The sequence below is a fragment of the Trichomycterus rosablanca genome, chromosome 4 (assembly GCF_030014385.1).
Source record: "Trichomycterus rosablanca isolate fTriRos1 chromosome 4, fTriRos1.hap1, whole genome shotgun sequence".
NCBI classification, from domain to species: domain Eukaryota; kingdom Metazoa; phylum Chordata; class Actinopteri; order Siluriformes; family Trichomycteridae; genus Trichomycterus; species Trichomycterus rosablanca.
In genome coordinates this window covers 36775697-36794528 of record NC_085991.1, presented here as the reverse complement: position 1 = coordinate 36794528, position 18832 = coordinate 36775697, and the positions used below count along the sequence as shown (strand labels likewise).

Below are 18832 nucleotides of genomic sequence, written 5' to 3'. Positions count from 1 at the left end.
TTTATGTTGTGGGGTTGGTCTAATGTAATTTAGATAGCTTTCAGATACGCAAAAAGCAGGACTGAGTTACCACAAGTCCATTTATTTAGTACTAGCTCTGTAGTGATTTTTGCATTTCCCCCCAATTTTTCTCCTAGTCTAGTCGTATCCAATAACCCATTTGCATTTCACTTCCTCTCTACTGCTGCTGACTTCCATTCCTGACTGAAGAGAGCTGTAACTTACACTAACCCCAGCCGACATGTGAGCAGTAGCCGACTGCATCTTTTCACCTGCATGAGGCGAGTTTATATAGGGCTCAGTCTCGCATACGGAGGGTCATGCACCTTCTCTGTGCGTGTGCCCTTGACCAGCCAGAAGAGGTCGTAATTTAAAAATTGAGTTCAGGAATCCCCTCCGGCATCCAACCCAACAGACGTGCCAATCATCGTCCGGTAGCAAGGCTAAGATTTAAACTCACGTTCAAGATGTCAGCTCTGGTGTTCCAGCATGTTTTACTGCTGCACAAGCTGAGCACCCAGATGTTCTTTTGTATTTACCATTTCTTCCCATCCTCCTTCCCAACAGATGCCTCCCACAATAAATGTCCTGCTAATTGTAAAACATTACATATGCACAGTAAGGGTGCCAGTTTAGACCTACCTGTGCCATAAATGGTTATAAGAATTACTTATTCATTTATTAGGATTTTAACGTCATGTTTTACGGGTAATTACTCGTTACACAAGTTTAAGTCATCAGTTTAAGTTTTTTTTAATGTCAAACACGTTGGAAAATTTTGTACCTCCAATTCACCTCACTTGCATGTCTTTGGACTGTGGGAGGAAACCGGAGCTCCCAGAGGAAACCCACACAGACACAGGGAGAACATGCAAACTGCACACAGAAAGGACCCAGACCGCTCCACCTGAGGATCAAACCCTGGACCTTCTTGCTGTGAGGCGACAGTGCTACCCACTGCATATTTATGTGCCACTGTCTCCTTGATTCTCTCACTAACATCTAAGTGTATCATTGCTATAGAGACCAAATTCAAAAGTAGAAAATAACTATTTAAATGCATATTGTTTTTTTCCCACATCTGTTCCATGTGTTGTCATTTGCATGACAATCTGTAGATAAACACTCAACACCGCTACTGACCACATGCATAATTCACAAAACCTCTTAGGCAAATTGGTACAGCTTGTTGGGGATCCTTAACAAGCTTAAATAGATAAGTAATTTTATGTAAAATTAGCACTAAAACACTAAGCACCCCGTAATGTCTTGTCCATGTAATCAGGTCCAAATGAGTAATGATATTTCCTACCTCATTAATTTGACATGGATATTAATCAAACTTAAACTTCAAGCAAGAGGGTCAATTCTAACATCATTTCACCAGTCTATGCAGTTACACTGACATCCTGTTCATTATAAATCACTGATACAACAAATTGTTAAAACTTCATTAAATTTGACTGATAGATCCGTCAAGCACTCACCAGTGTCGAGTTTGGTGCCTTTGGCGCAGGCCACTACAGCCCCCATGCTGGGCTGAGAAGTCATTCCAGCCATGGAGTCCACTGCTACGTCTACAATATCGGCGCCGGCCTCCGCACACGCCAGCATGGCTGCGACTCCTGCGCCTGCCGTGTCGTGAGTGTGGATGTGGATGGGCACATCTGGAAATTTGTCTCTTAGATCTTTGATCAGCATATCACATGCTTTGGGCTTCAACAGGCCAGCCATATCCTAAAAGAAGGAAAAAAAAGGGTCAACTATTATTTTATTGAATTTGCCCTGCCTAATCATGTGTGCTCACCTCTGTACTTGGCATTACAAAATACTGTTTTTTTTATATATTTTTTAATATTCAAACAAATACCTGTTTACTGAAATCAGTAAAATAATTTTATAAGTGACTAAAATTGTTAGTAGAATGGGTCGTACTCCTGGCATGATAGATCAGCCCCTGTAAACTATAATGGGTTTTAAAAAAGTGAAAGGTGTCTGAGGATGTATAGCATTGCAACATCCACTAGCAAATTTTAAACTGCTTCTAGAATAATAATCAACACATCTTTAGATTTTGGAAGCATTAGAATTTTTTTTATGCATTTTCCCCCAACTTTTAGCGTATCCAATTATCCTATTGCATTATGCTTCCTCTCTACTGATGCTGGTCTCCGCCCTGATTGAGGAGAGTGAGACTGACACACGTCCCCTCTGACAAGTGTGCAGTAGCCGACTGCATCTTTTCACCTGCATGAGGCGAGTTCATATGCGGATCAGCCTTGTGTACGGAGAGCCACACCCTGATTAATGCATTCTCCCTTGACTCAGGCACCATCAATCAGCCAGCAAAGGTCGTAATTTCCTCAGTTATGAGGAGTCCCTATATGGCTCCCACCCTGTATGAACAACAGCCAATTGTTGTTCATGTAGGTTCCCAGCCCAGCCAGATGGCAGAGCTGAGTTTCAAACCGACGAGTTCAAGCACATTTTACAAAACGAGTTTTGATGGCTATGCATTCACATAAGCCTAAGAATTGTTGGATGAATAGGTATAAAAACACTGCTTTTGTACTCTAAAGTCTCATCAAAATGTGTTTTCTGATGTGTCTCTGATAATGGTTTATTCTGGATCCCTTAGCTTACAAATACACTCTTGAAAGATTCCAAGTAAGTTGCAGTAAATTGGGATGGCTTTTTTTAGGTGTCATTGAAGAAATTGAAGCAAGGAAGGAATCCCTACAGTGTTCTGTAATCCAGTGGTTCTCAACCAGGGGGTCTTCAGTGAGCCTAAAGGGGGGTCCTGTTGCATTTAATTGAGAGTGGGGAAAAAAGTATTAAAATATCACACATAATAGGGTGGGAAAATCAATAGGCTATTGGCATATGGGACATTTCTTGTGATGTAACAGATCTATTTTAAACTGCCTGTAGCCTATGTTGGGTTTTTCAGAATGGACACATACTTGATTTGCACACCACAAAAGTGCAAAGGTCAATGGATGGGGACTACAAATGATTTCAATTTTAATTGTATGGTAAGGAAGCTCCCACCACCAGCTCACCAAAAGCCTACTACATCAACCATAAGCCATCCTTGCTGAAAGCGTTAGAAAAATATCAAAACCGTGTCTTTGAAATCCCAGAAAATTTTTTTTGAACACAGGGGGGTCTGAGAAAAAAAAAGTTTGAGAGCCGCTGCTGTAATCCAGTTGAAAGCCTCTCAAGATAAGAAGATGTTTATAATACCAAAACAAACCAACTCCATAATCCCAGCAGCTTTAAATTAAATATTTTATAAACAATTACAAATGTAATGTTTGGGTGTGAACATACTTTTACCACTTACGTATATTACTGATGATGTTTATGTCTGTGTGTATTTCCTTGTGCATAAACACTACCTTAATAGCCAGTATGTGTGTGCCTGCTTTGACAAGCTCCTCAGCCAGCTTTAGGTAGTACTCCCGAGTGTACTTCTGTCTCATGGGATCCGAGACGTCTCCTGTGTAGGAGATGGCTGCCTCCACCACACCTCCTGCTGAGCCGGCTGCCTCCATTCCCAGTAGCATGTTGGGTAGGTAGTTCAGTGAGTCGAACACACGGAAAATGTCCATACCATTCTCCTTTGCTACCTCACAAAACCTTGAAAGAAGACAGTAAGAATGAGTTTGGGCAGGTTGTATAATAGGAAATGTTTGAACATGCGCTAGGATTTATGTATTTAATTTAGAATTACTTGCTGCCTATTGGGTAGCACATGCCCCTTAGAGAAAAAAAAACATATCTGTGTGCAATTTACAACCATACACCATGATACTGATGAAACTAATATATGCTTTTATAGCCTTAAGAGAGTGTTGGGGACTATAAGATTTAGTTTAATTAAACTACATGTTTTAATGTACAGTATGTAACCATTCTAATAATTGAGTTTAGGTGTTACAGCCACAGGCATTGCTAACAGATGTATAAAAGCAATTATATAATTAAATATATTCAGCATGACTCTGATCCTTTGTACAAAATGAGGTCTATGAAGACCTTTGACTAGTTTGGTATAGAAAAAGTCCAGTGGCCTGTACAGAGCCCTTACCCCAGGCCACTGACCAGCTCTGGAACTGGAAATTGCTGGATAAGACATCTCATTCAACATCAGTCAAATTTGGGCTTTACGCCACTTTATACACATGATTGTAGTCCATCTGTTTCTCTACATACTGTTTTAGCCTGCTTTCACTCTGTTCTTCAATAGTCAGGACCCCACAGGACCACCACAGAGCAGGTATTATTTAGGTGGTGGGTCATTCTCAGCACTGCAGTGACAATAGTGGTGGTGTGTTAGTGTGTGTTGTGCTGGTATGAGTGGATCAGACACAGCAGCGCTGCTGGAGTTTTTAAATACCGTGTCCACTCACTGTCCACTGTCCACTACCTAGTTGGTCCACCTTGTAGATGTAAAGTCATAGAGTCACTCATCTATTGCTGCTGTTTGAGTTGGTCATTTCTAGACCTTCATCAGTGGTCACAGGACGCTGCCCACGGGGCGCTGTTGGCTGGATGTTTTTGGTTGGTGAACTATTCTCAGTCAAGCAAGGACAGTGAGGTGTTTAAAAACTCCATCAGCACTGCTGTGTCTTATTCACTCATACCAGCACAACACACACTAACACACCATCACCATGTCAGTGTCACTGCAGTGCTGAGAATGATCAACTACCCAAATAATACCCACTCTGTGGTGGTCCTGAGGGGGTCCTGACCATTGAAGAACAGCATGACAAGGAACTAACAAAGCATGCAGAGAAACAGATGGACTACAGTCAGTAATTGTAGAACTACAAAGTGCTTCTATATGGTAAGTAGAGCTGATAAAATGGACAATGTGTGTAGAAACAAGGAGGTGGTTTTAATGTTATGGCTGATCAGTTTAAATATATGGTATATAATGATAGCACAGAGTAAGTGTAGGCATGCATGCACCAGGCTCGTTTTGAAATACATTTTTAGTTACTGTTTATGTGAGCACCTGACTGTGCTTTGATAAAGAATAAAACATCTAATGATCAATGTTACATGCACTTATTCCCGGGTCAACACAAGCTTTTATGTTTGTTATAATCGATTTTCAACTGCTTTCTGTAAAAAGCTGGCAATAAGCACACATCACTTTGAACATCATCTAACCTAAAACAGTGCAGAGAAGTGAATCAAACCCTCTTCTCTTCCCAAATGGAACTGAAAATTCAAGTACTTTTCATTTTCTCCGCCACTTACTCGATCTGTCAAAATGTCCATTCCTGTTGTGTGTGCAAGTATAAAGGTAGGGTACTACTCTGTGATGAAAGGATTTCGTTTTCAGCGTGTGGTGAGTGTTCATACTTGAAAACAGCATTGTCAGGATAGTTGGTGTATCCCACTGCATTAGCTCCTCGAAGCAGCATTTGGAAAGGCACATTAGGGATTAAGGCTCTGAGCTCCTGCAGTCTGCGCCATGGACACTCCCACAGGAAGCGCATTGCCACGTCAAACGTAGCACCTACATGAAGAGAGAAATATATTTATCTCAGTTGCTATGCCAGTGGGTTGAATGATTAATCAATGTATGACCATGCTTGCAGTATTTACCCATTACAAAAGAACTACAGATGCCCTTTATCACACGTGGTGGTTAATTGCAACTACAAAAAAATTGGTATCATAATGCAGCAAGCAGTAGCCTAGTGGTTAGGGTACTGGACTAGTAATCAGAAGGTCGCTGGTTCAAGCCCCACCCCTGCCAGTTTGCTGCTGTTGGGCCCTCAATTAACCCTCAATTGCTCAGATTGTATACTGTAATAGTACTGTAAGTCGCTTTGGATAAAGGCGTCTGCTAAATGCTGAAAACGTAATGTAAATGTAAAATAATGGCAACCATATTGTATTTTGGTTGAAGGTGTTTAGAGTCTTGAACTTGAAGTATGGCTATTAGGTTAGTCCAGAAGGGGGTCCAGGTGAGAAGCCATAAATACAAAGGTAGCCACTGAAATATTCAACTGCACATGTTGGATCCCTGTGGAAATTTGTGTTGAACTCAGGACTGGTTGTCTTAATTACTTCTGCGTATTATGTACAACTGTCAGCAGTAAGCATTCATTGTAGAAAATGCAGTCTGAACAAACCTCACCTTTGTACCTACTGTCTTAACTTTGTCTTTTTAAATAAAAACAAACACTTTGGTTACCGACTGTAAACCAGATGTATGAAGCTAAGAAGACCCAGTGCAAGTTGCACTTTGATACATCCACAATCTGCAGTTAAAATGCATCCAATTTTTTTGTTTACTTTACTAAGTCTATACGTCTAATCTCACAAATATTTCCCACATCACTGTGATCATACTCTCACCACTTTCTTTATTAAGTTCACCTATCTGGTACGTAAACTCATTGATTAGTTTATGAGCTACACCTATTATACAGATTAACATTTTACAATTGCAGCTCTTTACACAGACGCAAATGCAGTATGGATTTTTTTCTGTCTTGATGTGTATTGCCAACATATACACATACCAAGCACTTTATTAGGTTAACCTATCTGGTGTATACATTTACTGATTTCAAATAGTTCATCTATTTCTCCGGACTAAATGGGGTACACAGCCATGTTATTAGGATTTTAACGTCATGTTTTACACTTTGGTTACATTCATGACAGGCACGGTAGTTACTCACACAAGGACAATTGTCATGGACAATTCAGTGTCTCCAAATCACCTCACTTGCATGTCTTTGGACTGTGAGAGGAAACCGGAGCACCCGGAAGAAACCCACACAGACACGGGGAGAACATGCAAACTCCACACAGAAAGGACCAGGACCTCCCCACCTAGGGATCAAACCCAGGACCTTCTTGCTGTGAAGCGACAGTGCTACCCACTTAGCCACCATGCCACCCCACACCCATGTACACCATTTATTAACTGAAAGGGACCACAACAGAACCCCCAATGACTGGGTGTTGTTTGGGTGGTGGACCATTCTCAACACTGCAATGACGCCAACAAAGTAATGTCATGGTGGCATTTGTTGTTTTGGTTTGAGAGTATCTTGTGCAGCAGTGTTATTACCATTTATAAATACGTATTAAACTTATTGGAAAACATACCTTGTTAGAACTTAGTTGTAGGTGTACAGTTAGGAAGCTAGAGCTATTTTCTTTTTTCAACATTACCATGTTATGACTATTTCCAGCACTGCAATGACACTAAAAATGGTCAACCATCCAAATGATATCTGGTCAGCAGGGTCCCTTGTGATAGATTAATGAGGTACAGAAGGGTGATAGTGTACAGAGCAACAGTATTTAATGATTGTATGTACCAGATAGGTGTACCTAATGAAGTGCTTGGCCAGTGATAGCTCAGTGGTTAAGGTACTGGACTAGTAAACAGAAGGTTGCCGGTTCAAGCCCCGCCACCACCAAGTTGCCACTGTTGGGTCCTTGAGCAAGGCCCTTAACCCTCAATTGCTCATTGTGTAAGTCGCTTTGGATAAAAGCGTCTGCTAAATGCTGAAAATGTAAAATGTAAATGCTTGGTGAGTGTTTAATTGTTTAAATAGTGATTTTATTAAGTCTTCTTTTAAAGCCGTGATGGTCCATTTAGCAACAAATCAAACTATCACAACAAAGGACTTCATCAAAGGACAACGTGAAAAGTGGTTAAACTAGACTAATCAATCCAAATCAATTGTTAAATCATTGAAGCATGTCTTTGTCTTTAGTGTCAGCAAGACTGAACACAGATAATCACCCAAACCAAAAGCAAACAGGATTTAAGACCACATTCATATTACAGTCAATACAAACAAATATTTTTTTAAGCCAGCTCAAGGCTACCCAAGCTTACCCAAACAGAGGACCTAGACAGAAAAGTGCAGCAATTTCTGCTCAGAAGTACCTGGAAATAAAACATGACGTTCTCTGCTTCTGCCTCACATTCATCTTTTTTTCATTAATGCAGATTCAGTTGGTATGAAACAAAAACAACAGAGCAACGCTGCGCTGTCAGAAGGCGCTGGAAGGCAGTGTATTTTAATTTAGATTTATCATGCGCTGGAAGATATAGCACTTACGCCTTGTTAACTCATTGCTGTGTGCTATATCAGACGATAGATCGGCTCACTTTACACTGATAATGCTGATATACTCTTTCTTCCCCTTCCTACGCACTCACTGGTCATGTTTCAGTGTGCATGTCATCATAGATTAGCTGTAGCATAGTTTTTAATTTGTAACCCATCTGAATACTTGATTTTGCTCAAACTTAGGAATGTTGGACTCAATACATTTGGGATCTGAAAACACACTGTTGTGTCATTGTGCTTGTAATTTTCCATGATGTTTGTCCTGTTACTTCTGATCACATTATCATTAAAACTGTATAAATGCAAATATAAGCAAAAATGGTTTGGTTATATTTGGTCTAATTTTATATAAATCAATTAATAAGCAAAAAAATTTAAATTCTAACACAATTATATCTGTTTTAAATATTAAATATAAGTCATTGAAACAGTTAGAAAAATTGCAACACTATTTAAACCGTTCATTATAAAAAAATTGATAGGTCATAACTAGGGATGTAACAATGCACCACAAAACAGTTAAAAGTCGGTGTACATGTGCCACGATTCGAATCAATTATTCATTTAAAATGAATCGGTATTTACTTTAAACAGCAGAGGGCATTGGCACTATTCACCTCGCATGATTGACGACACTTCACAAAGTTGCCAGGAAGGGGGATTTTCTAACCAAATTTATTTATGTGAGGATAATTTCTTTATTTGTATTTATATAAAATTTATTATTCATTTATAAATTTCATTAGTTTTTTTTTACACAATAAGCATTATTTGGCACAGTTTGTACCTACGTACCTCAGAAATAAAAGGACATTCATTATGTAGATAAATAAAAGATAAGCACAAATTTTATTTTTTTAAAGAGAAATAATAAAAGGAAACTTTGTTATAATTTGTCTTCAATTTTATTTTGTTTAAAAAAATCAGGAAAAAATTGGATCGTTAACCCAGTATCGTCAATCGTATCGCATCGTGGGTAGAGTGAATTGTTACATCCCTAGTCAAATGATTTCAGGTATTATGATGTCATAAATGCTATAAAGGTGGCATGACAATCACTGGTACTGGTGACATATCAATGTTCTAATGCCTATGGTCAGCATTTATGACTACTAATGACAGCATTTGCCTTCTGGCATCTGACAGCTTTTATAACATGCTTATGTCAATGCTATGACCGAGGGTTTAAGTGAAGTGTTACCAAAATTTAATTATGAGACTATTGCTATAGGAAGTTGACATTATTGGTGATCCATATTATTTACTACCCTCGCCTTACTTTAAGATATTTACCATCTTTCTACCCATGCTGCTTCTTGTTGCTTATCGACCACTAGGTCTACTAAATCAAATGACAGTTATAAACAAATGAAATAATAATAATTATAAAACATATAGTGGCCACCACAAACTGCCAGAACAGTTTTAATGCACTCTAGAACCATATATCAAAAGGAACAAGATTCCTCCAAATGCTGTTCAAATTGTGGTAAGAAAAATGCTGTACATCATGAGACTCCAGAGTATATTACTGTGTTTAGCTAAATTAGGTGGCCAAATGATTTAGATTTTTATACTTATTAAACCATTTACTGGCTCTTTGTGTCCTGTAAATGAGGACATTTTCATCCTGGGACAGACTACTTGCATCTGGATAGAAATTCACCCATTATGTTAAATGGGTGAATGACCTTGTACAGATTTGCTGTGACCTTATCCTCTGAGGAGACAAGCAGACCAAAACACGGCATGCAAAATCCAGTCTGCAGCATCTGCCTTCATGATTCTTCATGCTATTAGTAAAGAATTTTCTGATGGCTGTCTGTAAGCTAAAAATCATGTCCGGATCTTTTGTGCTGAGCAATAGTTGGCTTTTGGGGTTGTAAGTAAAATGATTTAAACTCTGGCTGATTTACTAAATTAGCAGTGAAGATATTTAAATTGTTCTTGTTGATTGGTTTATTGCAAATGGCTGAAAGTTTGTAAATAGTGCCAATCTAATTTGCAATGTGGGTTAAATAATTCTGATAGCAAATGTAAGTGACCTCACCTCCCCAGTTCTCCAGGCTGAAGAGATTGCTGAAATTATGTGAGACATACGGAGCAATCTTTTTTAGGTCGTGTGTCCTGACACGGGTGGCCAGCAGAGACTGATGAGCATCTCTAAAGGTGGTGTCCATCAAGAGCAAACCCTGATGCTGTCGTACTGCCCGTGCAAAACCTTCAGGACCCTCTTTAATTAGGACCTCACGAAAGCCAGCAGGAGGTGGTCCTACAAACACAAACAATTGTTTTTATTTAATTTCAAATAATTTATATGTACATATGTATGTATGTGAACACACACACACACACACACACACACACACACACACACACACACACACACATTTCACATGCTTCTCTCACTACATACTACTACTCTACTACTTAGACATCTAAGACTGTCCATTGTACTGTCTCAGACAGCTGGTTATTACTGTGGCTTCATCAGGGTATAAACTTCATGTAATGAAAAGTCAGGCATACACCAATCAGGCATAACATTATGACCATCTTCCTAATATTGTGTTGGTCCCCCTTTTGCTGCCAAAACAGCCCTGACCCGACGAGGCATGGACTCCACTAGACACCTGAAGGTGTGCTGTGGTATCTGGCACCAAGACGTTAGCAGCAGATCCTTTAACTCCTGTAAGTTGCAAAGTGGGGCCTCCATGGAACCGACTTGTTTGTGCAGCACATCCCACAGATGCTCCACTGGATTGAGATCTGAGGAATTTGGAGGCCAAGTCAACACCTCGAACTCCTTGTTGCGCTCCTCAAACCATTCCTGAACCATTTCTGCTTTGTGGCAGGGCGCATTATCCTGCTGAAAGAGGCCACAGCCATCAGGGAATACCGTTTCCATGAAAGTGTGTACATGGTCTGCAACAATGCTTAGGTAGGTGGTATGTGTCAAAGTAACATCCATATGGATGGCAGGACCAAAGGTTTCCAAGCAGAACATTGCCCAAAGCATCACACTGGTGCATCCTGCTTCTAACACATCAGCTTTGAGGAAACAATGTTCACTTGCTGCCTAATATATCCCACCCACTAACAGGTGCCGTGATGGAGATAATCAGTGTTATTCACTTCACCTGTCAGTGGTCATATTGTCATCATCTTGTGGTATTGTGATTTTTACCATCATTTGTTTCAGTCTAAGAGATAAATTAGGGTTTGGCAGAGGGTTTGTAAAGGAATTTTACAGCTGTCTTTCAAAGAACCAGTTCTGAAATTTGTTGAATGAATTAATATTGAGACTTTGTGATGGTTTACACAGAGTGGTACTGTTACTGCTACAGTGTAATCAGACATTTTCGACTTTGTGACATCATAACTTATCATTACACATCACTGCCCATCCTTACTCATGCTCCTGTATTTGAACGGAGCTGTATGCTAAGCATGTTGAGTGGATTAAATTTATGCCCAGAAAAACACCTACAACAAACCAGCATTACAAATGTGTTTTATGAATCATGCACACATACACATTCATATGAGTTTTAGCCTTAATGTGAGGGTGATAGGATTTCACACTTGGGGTTATATACTGTAATACAAAACACTGCAAGTTTTTTTTTATGGGATAAAGCACCTTAAGCCTATTTAACACGCTCTGTAACACATACAGACAGTCTAAATGAGACTCCTGGGGCTTCTCAAGAGGATTAAAATATACCTATTACAAATGTGACCCAAAAAAGGGTTTCAACAAAAGCATCCATGCATATATAAAACAAGAAGAAAAAAAAGATTCTCAACCTGTGGCCCATGGACCATTTATGCACACACAAATGCACACATAAGCACACACACACACACACACACACACACACACACACACACCAAGTGTTAAGTGTAGTATAAAGCTCACACATACCCCTAAACCCCTGTAATGAGATTTCTAATGTGGCTGGGTCATTTCTTTCATCAGGCTGAGAGGGGGAGAGGAGTGAGGGATTAGACCTGTAATATCACACTGTGGTCTGCTGGGTCATGAGGAGAATCCCACTGCCACTCAACTAAGCCCATTGGGATGTAGATGTGTGTCTGTATGTGTTTGTGTGTGTGCGTGTGGCAGGGAGGTAGTACTATTTTATTTGCTGAAGCTAAATATAAGCCAGGTTAAACAGAATGAATGTGTTATGAATGACTTCTGTTACTGAGAGTACTATGCCAGTATGGCTCTATTGAGAATTATTAAATTGTACCTTTGCTTGTTAGTTACAGTGTATCACAAAAGTGAGTACACCCCTCACATTTCTGCAGATATTGAAGTATATCTTTTCATGGGACAACACTGACAAAATGACACTTTGACACAATGAAAAGTAGTCTGTGTGCAGCTTATATAACAGTGTAAATTTATTCTTCCCTCAAAATAACTCAATATACAGCCATTAATGTCTAAACCACCGGCAACAAAAGTGAGTACACCCCTTAGTGAAAGTTCCTGAAGTGTCAATATTTTGTGTGGCCACCATTATTTCCCAGAACTGCCTTAACTCTCCTGGGCATGGAGTTTACCAGAGCTTCATAGGTTGCCACTGGAATGCTTTTCCACTCCTCCATGACGACATCACGGAGCTGGCGGATATTCGAGACTTTGCGCTCCTCCACCTTCCGCTTGAGGATGCCCCAAAGATGTTCTATTGGGTTTAGGTCTGGAGACATGCTTGGCCAGTCCATCACCTTTACCCTCAGCCTCTTCAATAAAGCAGTGGTTGTCTTAGAGGTGTGTTTGGGGTCATTATCATGCTGGAACACTGCCCTGCGACCCAGTTTCCGGAGGGAGGGGATCATGCTCTGCTTCAGTATTTCACAGTACATATTGGAGTTCATGTGTCCCTCAATGAAATGTAACTCCCCAACACCTGCTGCACTCATGCAGCCCCAGACCATGGCATTCCCACCACCATGCTTGACTGTAGGCATGACACACTTATCTTTGTACTCCTCACCTGATTGCTGCTACACATGCTTGAGACCATCTGAACCAAACAAATTAATCTTGGTCTCATCAGACCATAGGACATGGTTCCAGTAATCCATGTCTTTTGTTGACATGTCTTCAGCAAACTGTTTGCGGGCTTTCTTGTGTAGAGACTTCAGAAGAGGCTTCCTTCTGGGGTGACAGCCATGCAGACCAATTTGATGTAGTGTGTGGCGTATGGTCTGAGCACTGACAGGCTGACCCCCCACCTTTTTAATCTCTGCAGCAATGCAGACAGCACTCCTGCGCCTATCTTTCAAAGACAGCAGTTGGATGTGACGCTGAGCACGTGCACTCAGCTTCTTTGGACGACCAACGCGAGGTCTGTTCTGAGTGGACCCTGCTCTTTTAAAACGCTGGATGATCTTGGCCACTGTGCTGCAGCTCAGTTTCAGGGTGTTGGCAATCTTCTTGTAGCCTTGGCCATCTTCATGTAGCACAACAATTCGTCTTTTAAGATCCTCAGAGAGTTCTTTGCCATGAGGTGCCATGTTGGAACTTTCAGTGACCAGTATGAGAGTGTGAGAGCTGTACTACTAAATTGAACACACCTGCTCCCTATGCACACCTGAGACCTAGTAACACTAACGAGTCACATGACATTTTGGAGGGAAAATGACAAGCAGTGCTCAATTTGGACATTTAGGGGTGTAGTCTCTTAGGGGTGTACTCACTTTTGTTGCCGGTGGTTTAGACATTAATGGCTGTATATTGAGTTATTTTGAGGGAAGAATAAATTTACACTGTTATATAAGCTGCACACAGACTACTTTTCATTGTGTCAAAGTGTCATTTTGTCAGTGTTGTCCCATGAAAAGATATACTTAAATATCTGCAGAAATGTGAGGGGTGTACTCACTTTTGTGATACACTGTATATTAAATGGTGTTTATTTTGGATTCTTGGTATATACACTCATCAACCATAACATTAAAACCACCTCCTTGTTTCTACACTCACTGTCCATTTTATCAGCTCTACTTACCATATAGAAGCACTTTGTATTTCTACAATTACTGACTGTAGTCTATCTGTTTCTCTACATACTTTTTAAGCCTGCTTTCACCCTGTTCTTCAATGGTCAGGACCCCCACAGGGACCACTACAAAGCAGGTCTTATTTGGGTGGTGGGTCATTCTCAGCACTGCAGTGACAATGACATGGTGGTGGTGTGTTAGTGTGTGTTGTGCTGGTATGAGTGGATCAGACTCAGCAGCGCTGCTGGAGTTTTTAAATACAGCGTCCACTCACTGTCCACTCTATTAGACACTCCTACCTAGTTGGTTTACCCTGTAGATGTACAGTCAGAGACGATCACTCATCTATTGCTGCTGTTTGAGTTGGTCATCTTCTAGACCTTCATCAGTGGTCACAGGACGCTGCCCTTGGGCGCTGTTGGCTGGATGTTTTTGGTTGGTGGACTATTCTCAGTCAAGCAGTGACAGTGAGGTGTTTAAAAACTCCAGCAGCGCTGCTGTGTCTGATCCACTCATACCAGCACAACACATACTAACACACCACCACCATGTCAGTGTCACTGCAGTGCTGAGAATGATCCACCACCTAAATAATACCTGCTCTGTGGTGGTCCTGGGAGAGTCCTGACCATTGAAGAACAGCATGAAAGGGGGCTAACAAAGCATGTAGAGAAATAGATGGACTACAGTCAGTAACTGTGGAACTACAAAGTGCTCGTATATGGTAAGTAAAGCTGATAAAATGGACAGTGAGTGTGGAAACAAGGGGGTGGTTTTAATGTTATGGCTGATCGGTGTATATTCCCATTTTTGTTAGTAGCTTTTTAGCCTCACTGTTATTCTTCAACGTTTAAACATTTACACTTGGGCTCTATTTTCTTTTTTGCTTGTGCAGGGCTTTAGATCGCAATTTAAAAGCGAGGAGAGACCTGCCCTGTTTCGCCTTCTTGTGGCACAATCAGAAACTGATTAGAGACCTATCCATTAAAGGGGTCTTTGGAAAATGAAACTTTTTATGGCTTAGTTATAAAGAACTTTGAATGGCACGTTTTACGAGTGTTTCCAGAAAACCCCTATTATTGCACTACAAAAACTTGTAACAAACCTAAACAAGCAAGCAACATTCTCTTTACGCCTTACTCATGGTTAAAATGACTTTTTTAATGTACAAAGTAGAAAGCTTGGCAGCAGACTGAGTAGCTTTAAATAAAGAATCATGTGTGCTGGATATAAGAGTGTGAGATTACATCAGATCGAGTGATGTTATGTAAGCTAATTATAAATTGCTTCCAGCAATGACAATGCAGACTGTGTCTGTGTGTGTGTGCTTACCCAATGGAATAGAGGGAATTACTGGATCAATGGAAGAAGGTTTGGCTTTTACTGGGATTGGAGTAGCGGGTCCATTTACCATCACATGTCCTACAGAAAACAATACACAATACATTTAACAGCAGTCTACAAGGTTGATTATGAACAACGGGGTTGTCTGAAAAACAAATAGGGCAGGTGCATCTAACTAATTATTGATTATTTTTATAATTAACAAAACACAAATAAAAAAAACAGTGGCAAGTCTCAACATGAACTACGGATGACTCGCAGGGCCAAATAGAATTTGCGTTAACGGCACTATTTTTTTTAATCGCGTTAAATTGAGATCGCGTTAATGCGTTATTATCGCGTTAACTTCGACAGATATATATATATATATGTACATACATATACAGTATATACACATTTTTTTTTTTACATTCTCTTTTTTTTTTTAGATTTCCCCCCCAATTTTCTCCCCTTATCTATTCGTATCCAATTACCCTAATTGCGTTACGCTTCACCACTACCAATACAACACTCCACTGCTGACTGAGGAGCTTCACAACTGACACACGCCTCCTCCGACACATACACAGTACCGACTGCCTATTTTCACCTGCACGAAGCGAGTTCATATGCAGATCAGAGCCACACCCTGATCAGCATTATTCCCTAACTCGGCGCAGGCACCATCATAAATGTATATATTTATAAACATCAAACAAGTGAACTATTTGTTGCACTTTCTGTGCAGAATACATTAGAGGCTAAATATAAATATTATACCAATAATTTTTTTAGGGCAGAAGGTGGGTGTACAAAGGATTTTAGCTCTTAAAACATGGATCTCTGATGAACAAAAAATTATGAACAGTTATACAGGTACAAACTGGTACAACAAAAAAACACATGACCAGTAAATATTAGCAAAAATGTAAAACAGATGTGTCATACTGACCCAGGTAATGCAGGAGTTTCTGTGCACGGTTCTGCGTGGGTTTAAGGTTGAACAGGTCCTGGTTTTCATCAATAAACTGTGTGTCCACTGTGCTGTTCAGGAACTGGTTATTACTCAAAACATTCTGCAGGAAGGGGATGTTTGTCTGGAAAAAAAGAGAAAAAGAAAGAATGATAAGAGAACAAGAAATATAATTGGCAGATAAATATACAGTATGACTGAGCTTGGAGTTGAGCAATGTTTGAATAATAGTAATAATACTCACATGAGTACTGAAATAATACTGTACATTACAGAAATAACCAACATGTCTTAAGAAGGTTTTGGGCCAGCATGAGCTGCTAATGTACCCTGACATAGATTATACAAGTCCTGGAACTGTACTTGTGGATGTAACAACATTCTTTTAAAAGAACTGTATAAGGTCTGTCAATAATGTTGATTCTGGTTAAAATATGGTGACTGTAAAGGTCGCATTGTCCATGATCAATGGATTTGGGGGATGTAAAAGTGAAATGGTTACTACATAATTGTTCTGAATTATTTTACAAGTTCTTGTTTTAAGGGGGAAGAGCAAGACTGGAAAAATAACTCTCAGTCTGAGCCCTACACAGAAAACCTTGTGTGCTTTTGTTGCAACAATACATGCAATTGTATATGCATTAAAATGTAAATAACTGACAACATAAGAATGCACACTTTAATTCTGGACAAAATTTTTATGCATTAATGTTAGTAATGTTCCTTTCCCGTTATCCTTTACATTCACACCGATCAGGCATAACATTATGACCACCTCCTTGTATTTACACTCACTGTCCATTTTATCAGCTCCACTTATCATATAGAAGCACTTCGTAGTTCTACAATTACTGACTGTAGTCCATCTGGTTCCCTACATACTTTTTAAGCCAGCTTTCACCCTGTTCTTCAATGGTCAGGACCCCCACAGGACCACCACAGAGCAGGTATTATTTAGGTGGTGGATCATTCTCAGCACTGCAGTGACAATGACATGGTGGTGGTGTGTGAGTGTGTGTTGTGCTGGTATGAGTGGATCAGACACAGCAGCACTGATGGTGTTTTTAAATATTGTGTCCACTCACTATCCACTCTATTAGACACTCGTATCTAGTTGGTTCACCTTGTAGATGTAAAGTCAGAGACGATCGCTCATCTATTGCTGCTGTTTGAGTTGGTCATCTTCTAGACCTTCATCAGTGGTCACAGGACGCTGTCCACGGGGTGCTGCTGGGGGATATTTTTGGTTGGTGGACTATTCTCAGTCCAGCAGTGACAGTGAGGTGTTTAAAAACTGCATCAGCACTGCTGTGTCTGATCCACTCATACCAGCACAACACACACTAACACACCACCATCATGTCAGTGTCACTGCAGTGCTGAGAATGATCCACCACCCAAATAATATCTACTTTGTGGTGGTCCTGTGGGGGTCCTGACCATTGAAGAACAGGGTGAAAACAGGCTAAAAAAGCATGTATAGAAACAGATGGACTACAGTCAGTAATTGTAGAACTACAAAGTGCTTCTATTTGTTAAGTGGAGCTGATAAAATGGACAGTGAGTGTAGAAACAAGGAGGTGATTTTAATGTTATGCCTAATCGGTGTATGAACTTCAGCCAACAGCTTCATCCATAGCAACATGCAGTTGACTGAATGACTTATAGTGACTGAACACAATGCAAGAATTTAGGGGTTAAGCTTAGGGCCTTGCTTAGGGGTCCAACAGTGGGAACTTGGTAGTGGTGGAGTTTGAACCAGTGACCTTCTGATTACTAGTCCAATTTTTCAGTCCCTAAACTACCAACGCCCACTGGCGTCTACTTACACAAACATACACATTTGAAAATGTTTTTTTTTATATTTATTATTTGCAAGCATTCATAAATTATGCATGGTAATGTGAAAAGTCATTAGAACACAGCTGTAATGTGAGACACAGAGGTAAACAAACTCAGAGAACATCAATGCATCAAGGAACCTAATTCATAATTATTTACCACCTTCTCTGGTAAGCACCTAAATAAACTACAAAACTTGTAAATACATTTGAGTAATTGCTCATGTTTTTAAAGCCAAAGAGCCTAGGATGACAATAACTTCTGAAAATACTTAAAACAAGAGAGCTATGATAGTAATCAGCTCCTGTAGGTCTATAATCACAGATCTACAACGTTAAATCCCTTCATGACTTACCAACGACCTGGAATTAAATATCACCCCACTGTAGGTTCTTATTCTGCCCTTTTCTTGAACTCACAATCTATTCTATCACTGCGCATATCTACACCACTTTCTTCCAACCCCTCATGAATAATTGACCTAAGATAAAATGGTTCCACCATCAAATTGAGATTTAGATAACACTGAGCTTTTAAAACCCTGTATTGC

General features: G+C 40.0%; 1 protein-coding gene across 1 annotated transcript in view; it reads right to left on the bottom strand.

The window, feature by feature from the left end:
- The window catches only part of pcxb (pyruvate carboxylase b), a 371478-nt gene that overhangs the window by 65951 nt on the left and 286695 nt on the right, over positions 1 to 18832 (bottom strand). The window contains exons 10-15 of the mRNA XM_062994233.1: positions 16420 to 16564; positions 15477 to 15566; positions 10177 to 10398; positions 5380 to 5536; positions 3402 to 3642; positions 1488 to 1737 (exon numbers count right to left, since the gene is read on the bottom strand). Of these exons, the coding sequence (XP_062850303.1) occupies positions 1488 to 1737; positions 3402 to 3642; positions 5380 to 5536; positions 10177 to 10398; positions 15477 to 15566; positions 16420 to 16564 (1105 nt within the window). The remainder of the gene's footprint in view (positions 1 to 1487; positions 1738 to 3401; positions 3643 to 5379; positions 5537 to 10176; positions 10399 to 15476; positions 15567 to 16419; positions 16565 to 18832) is intronic.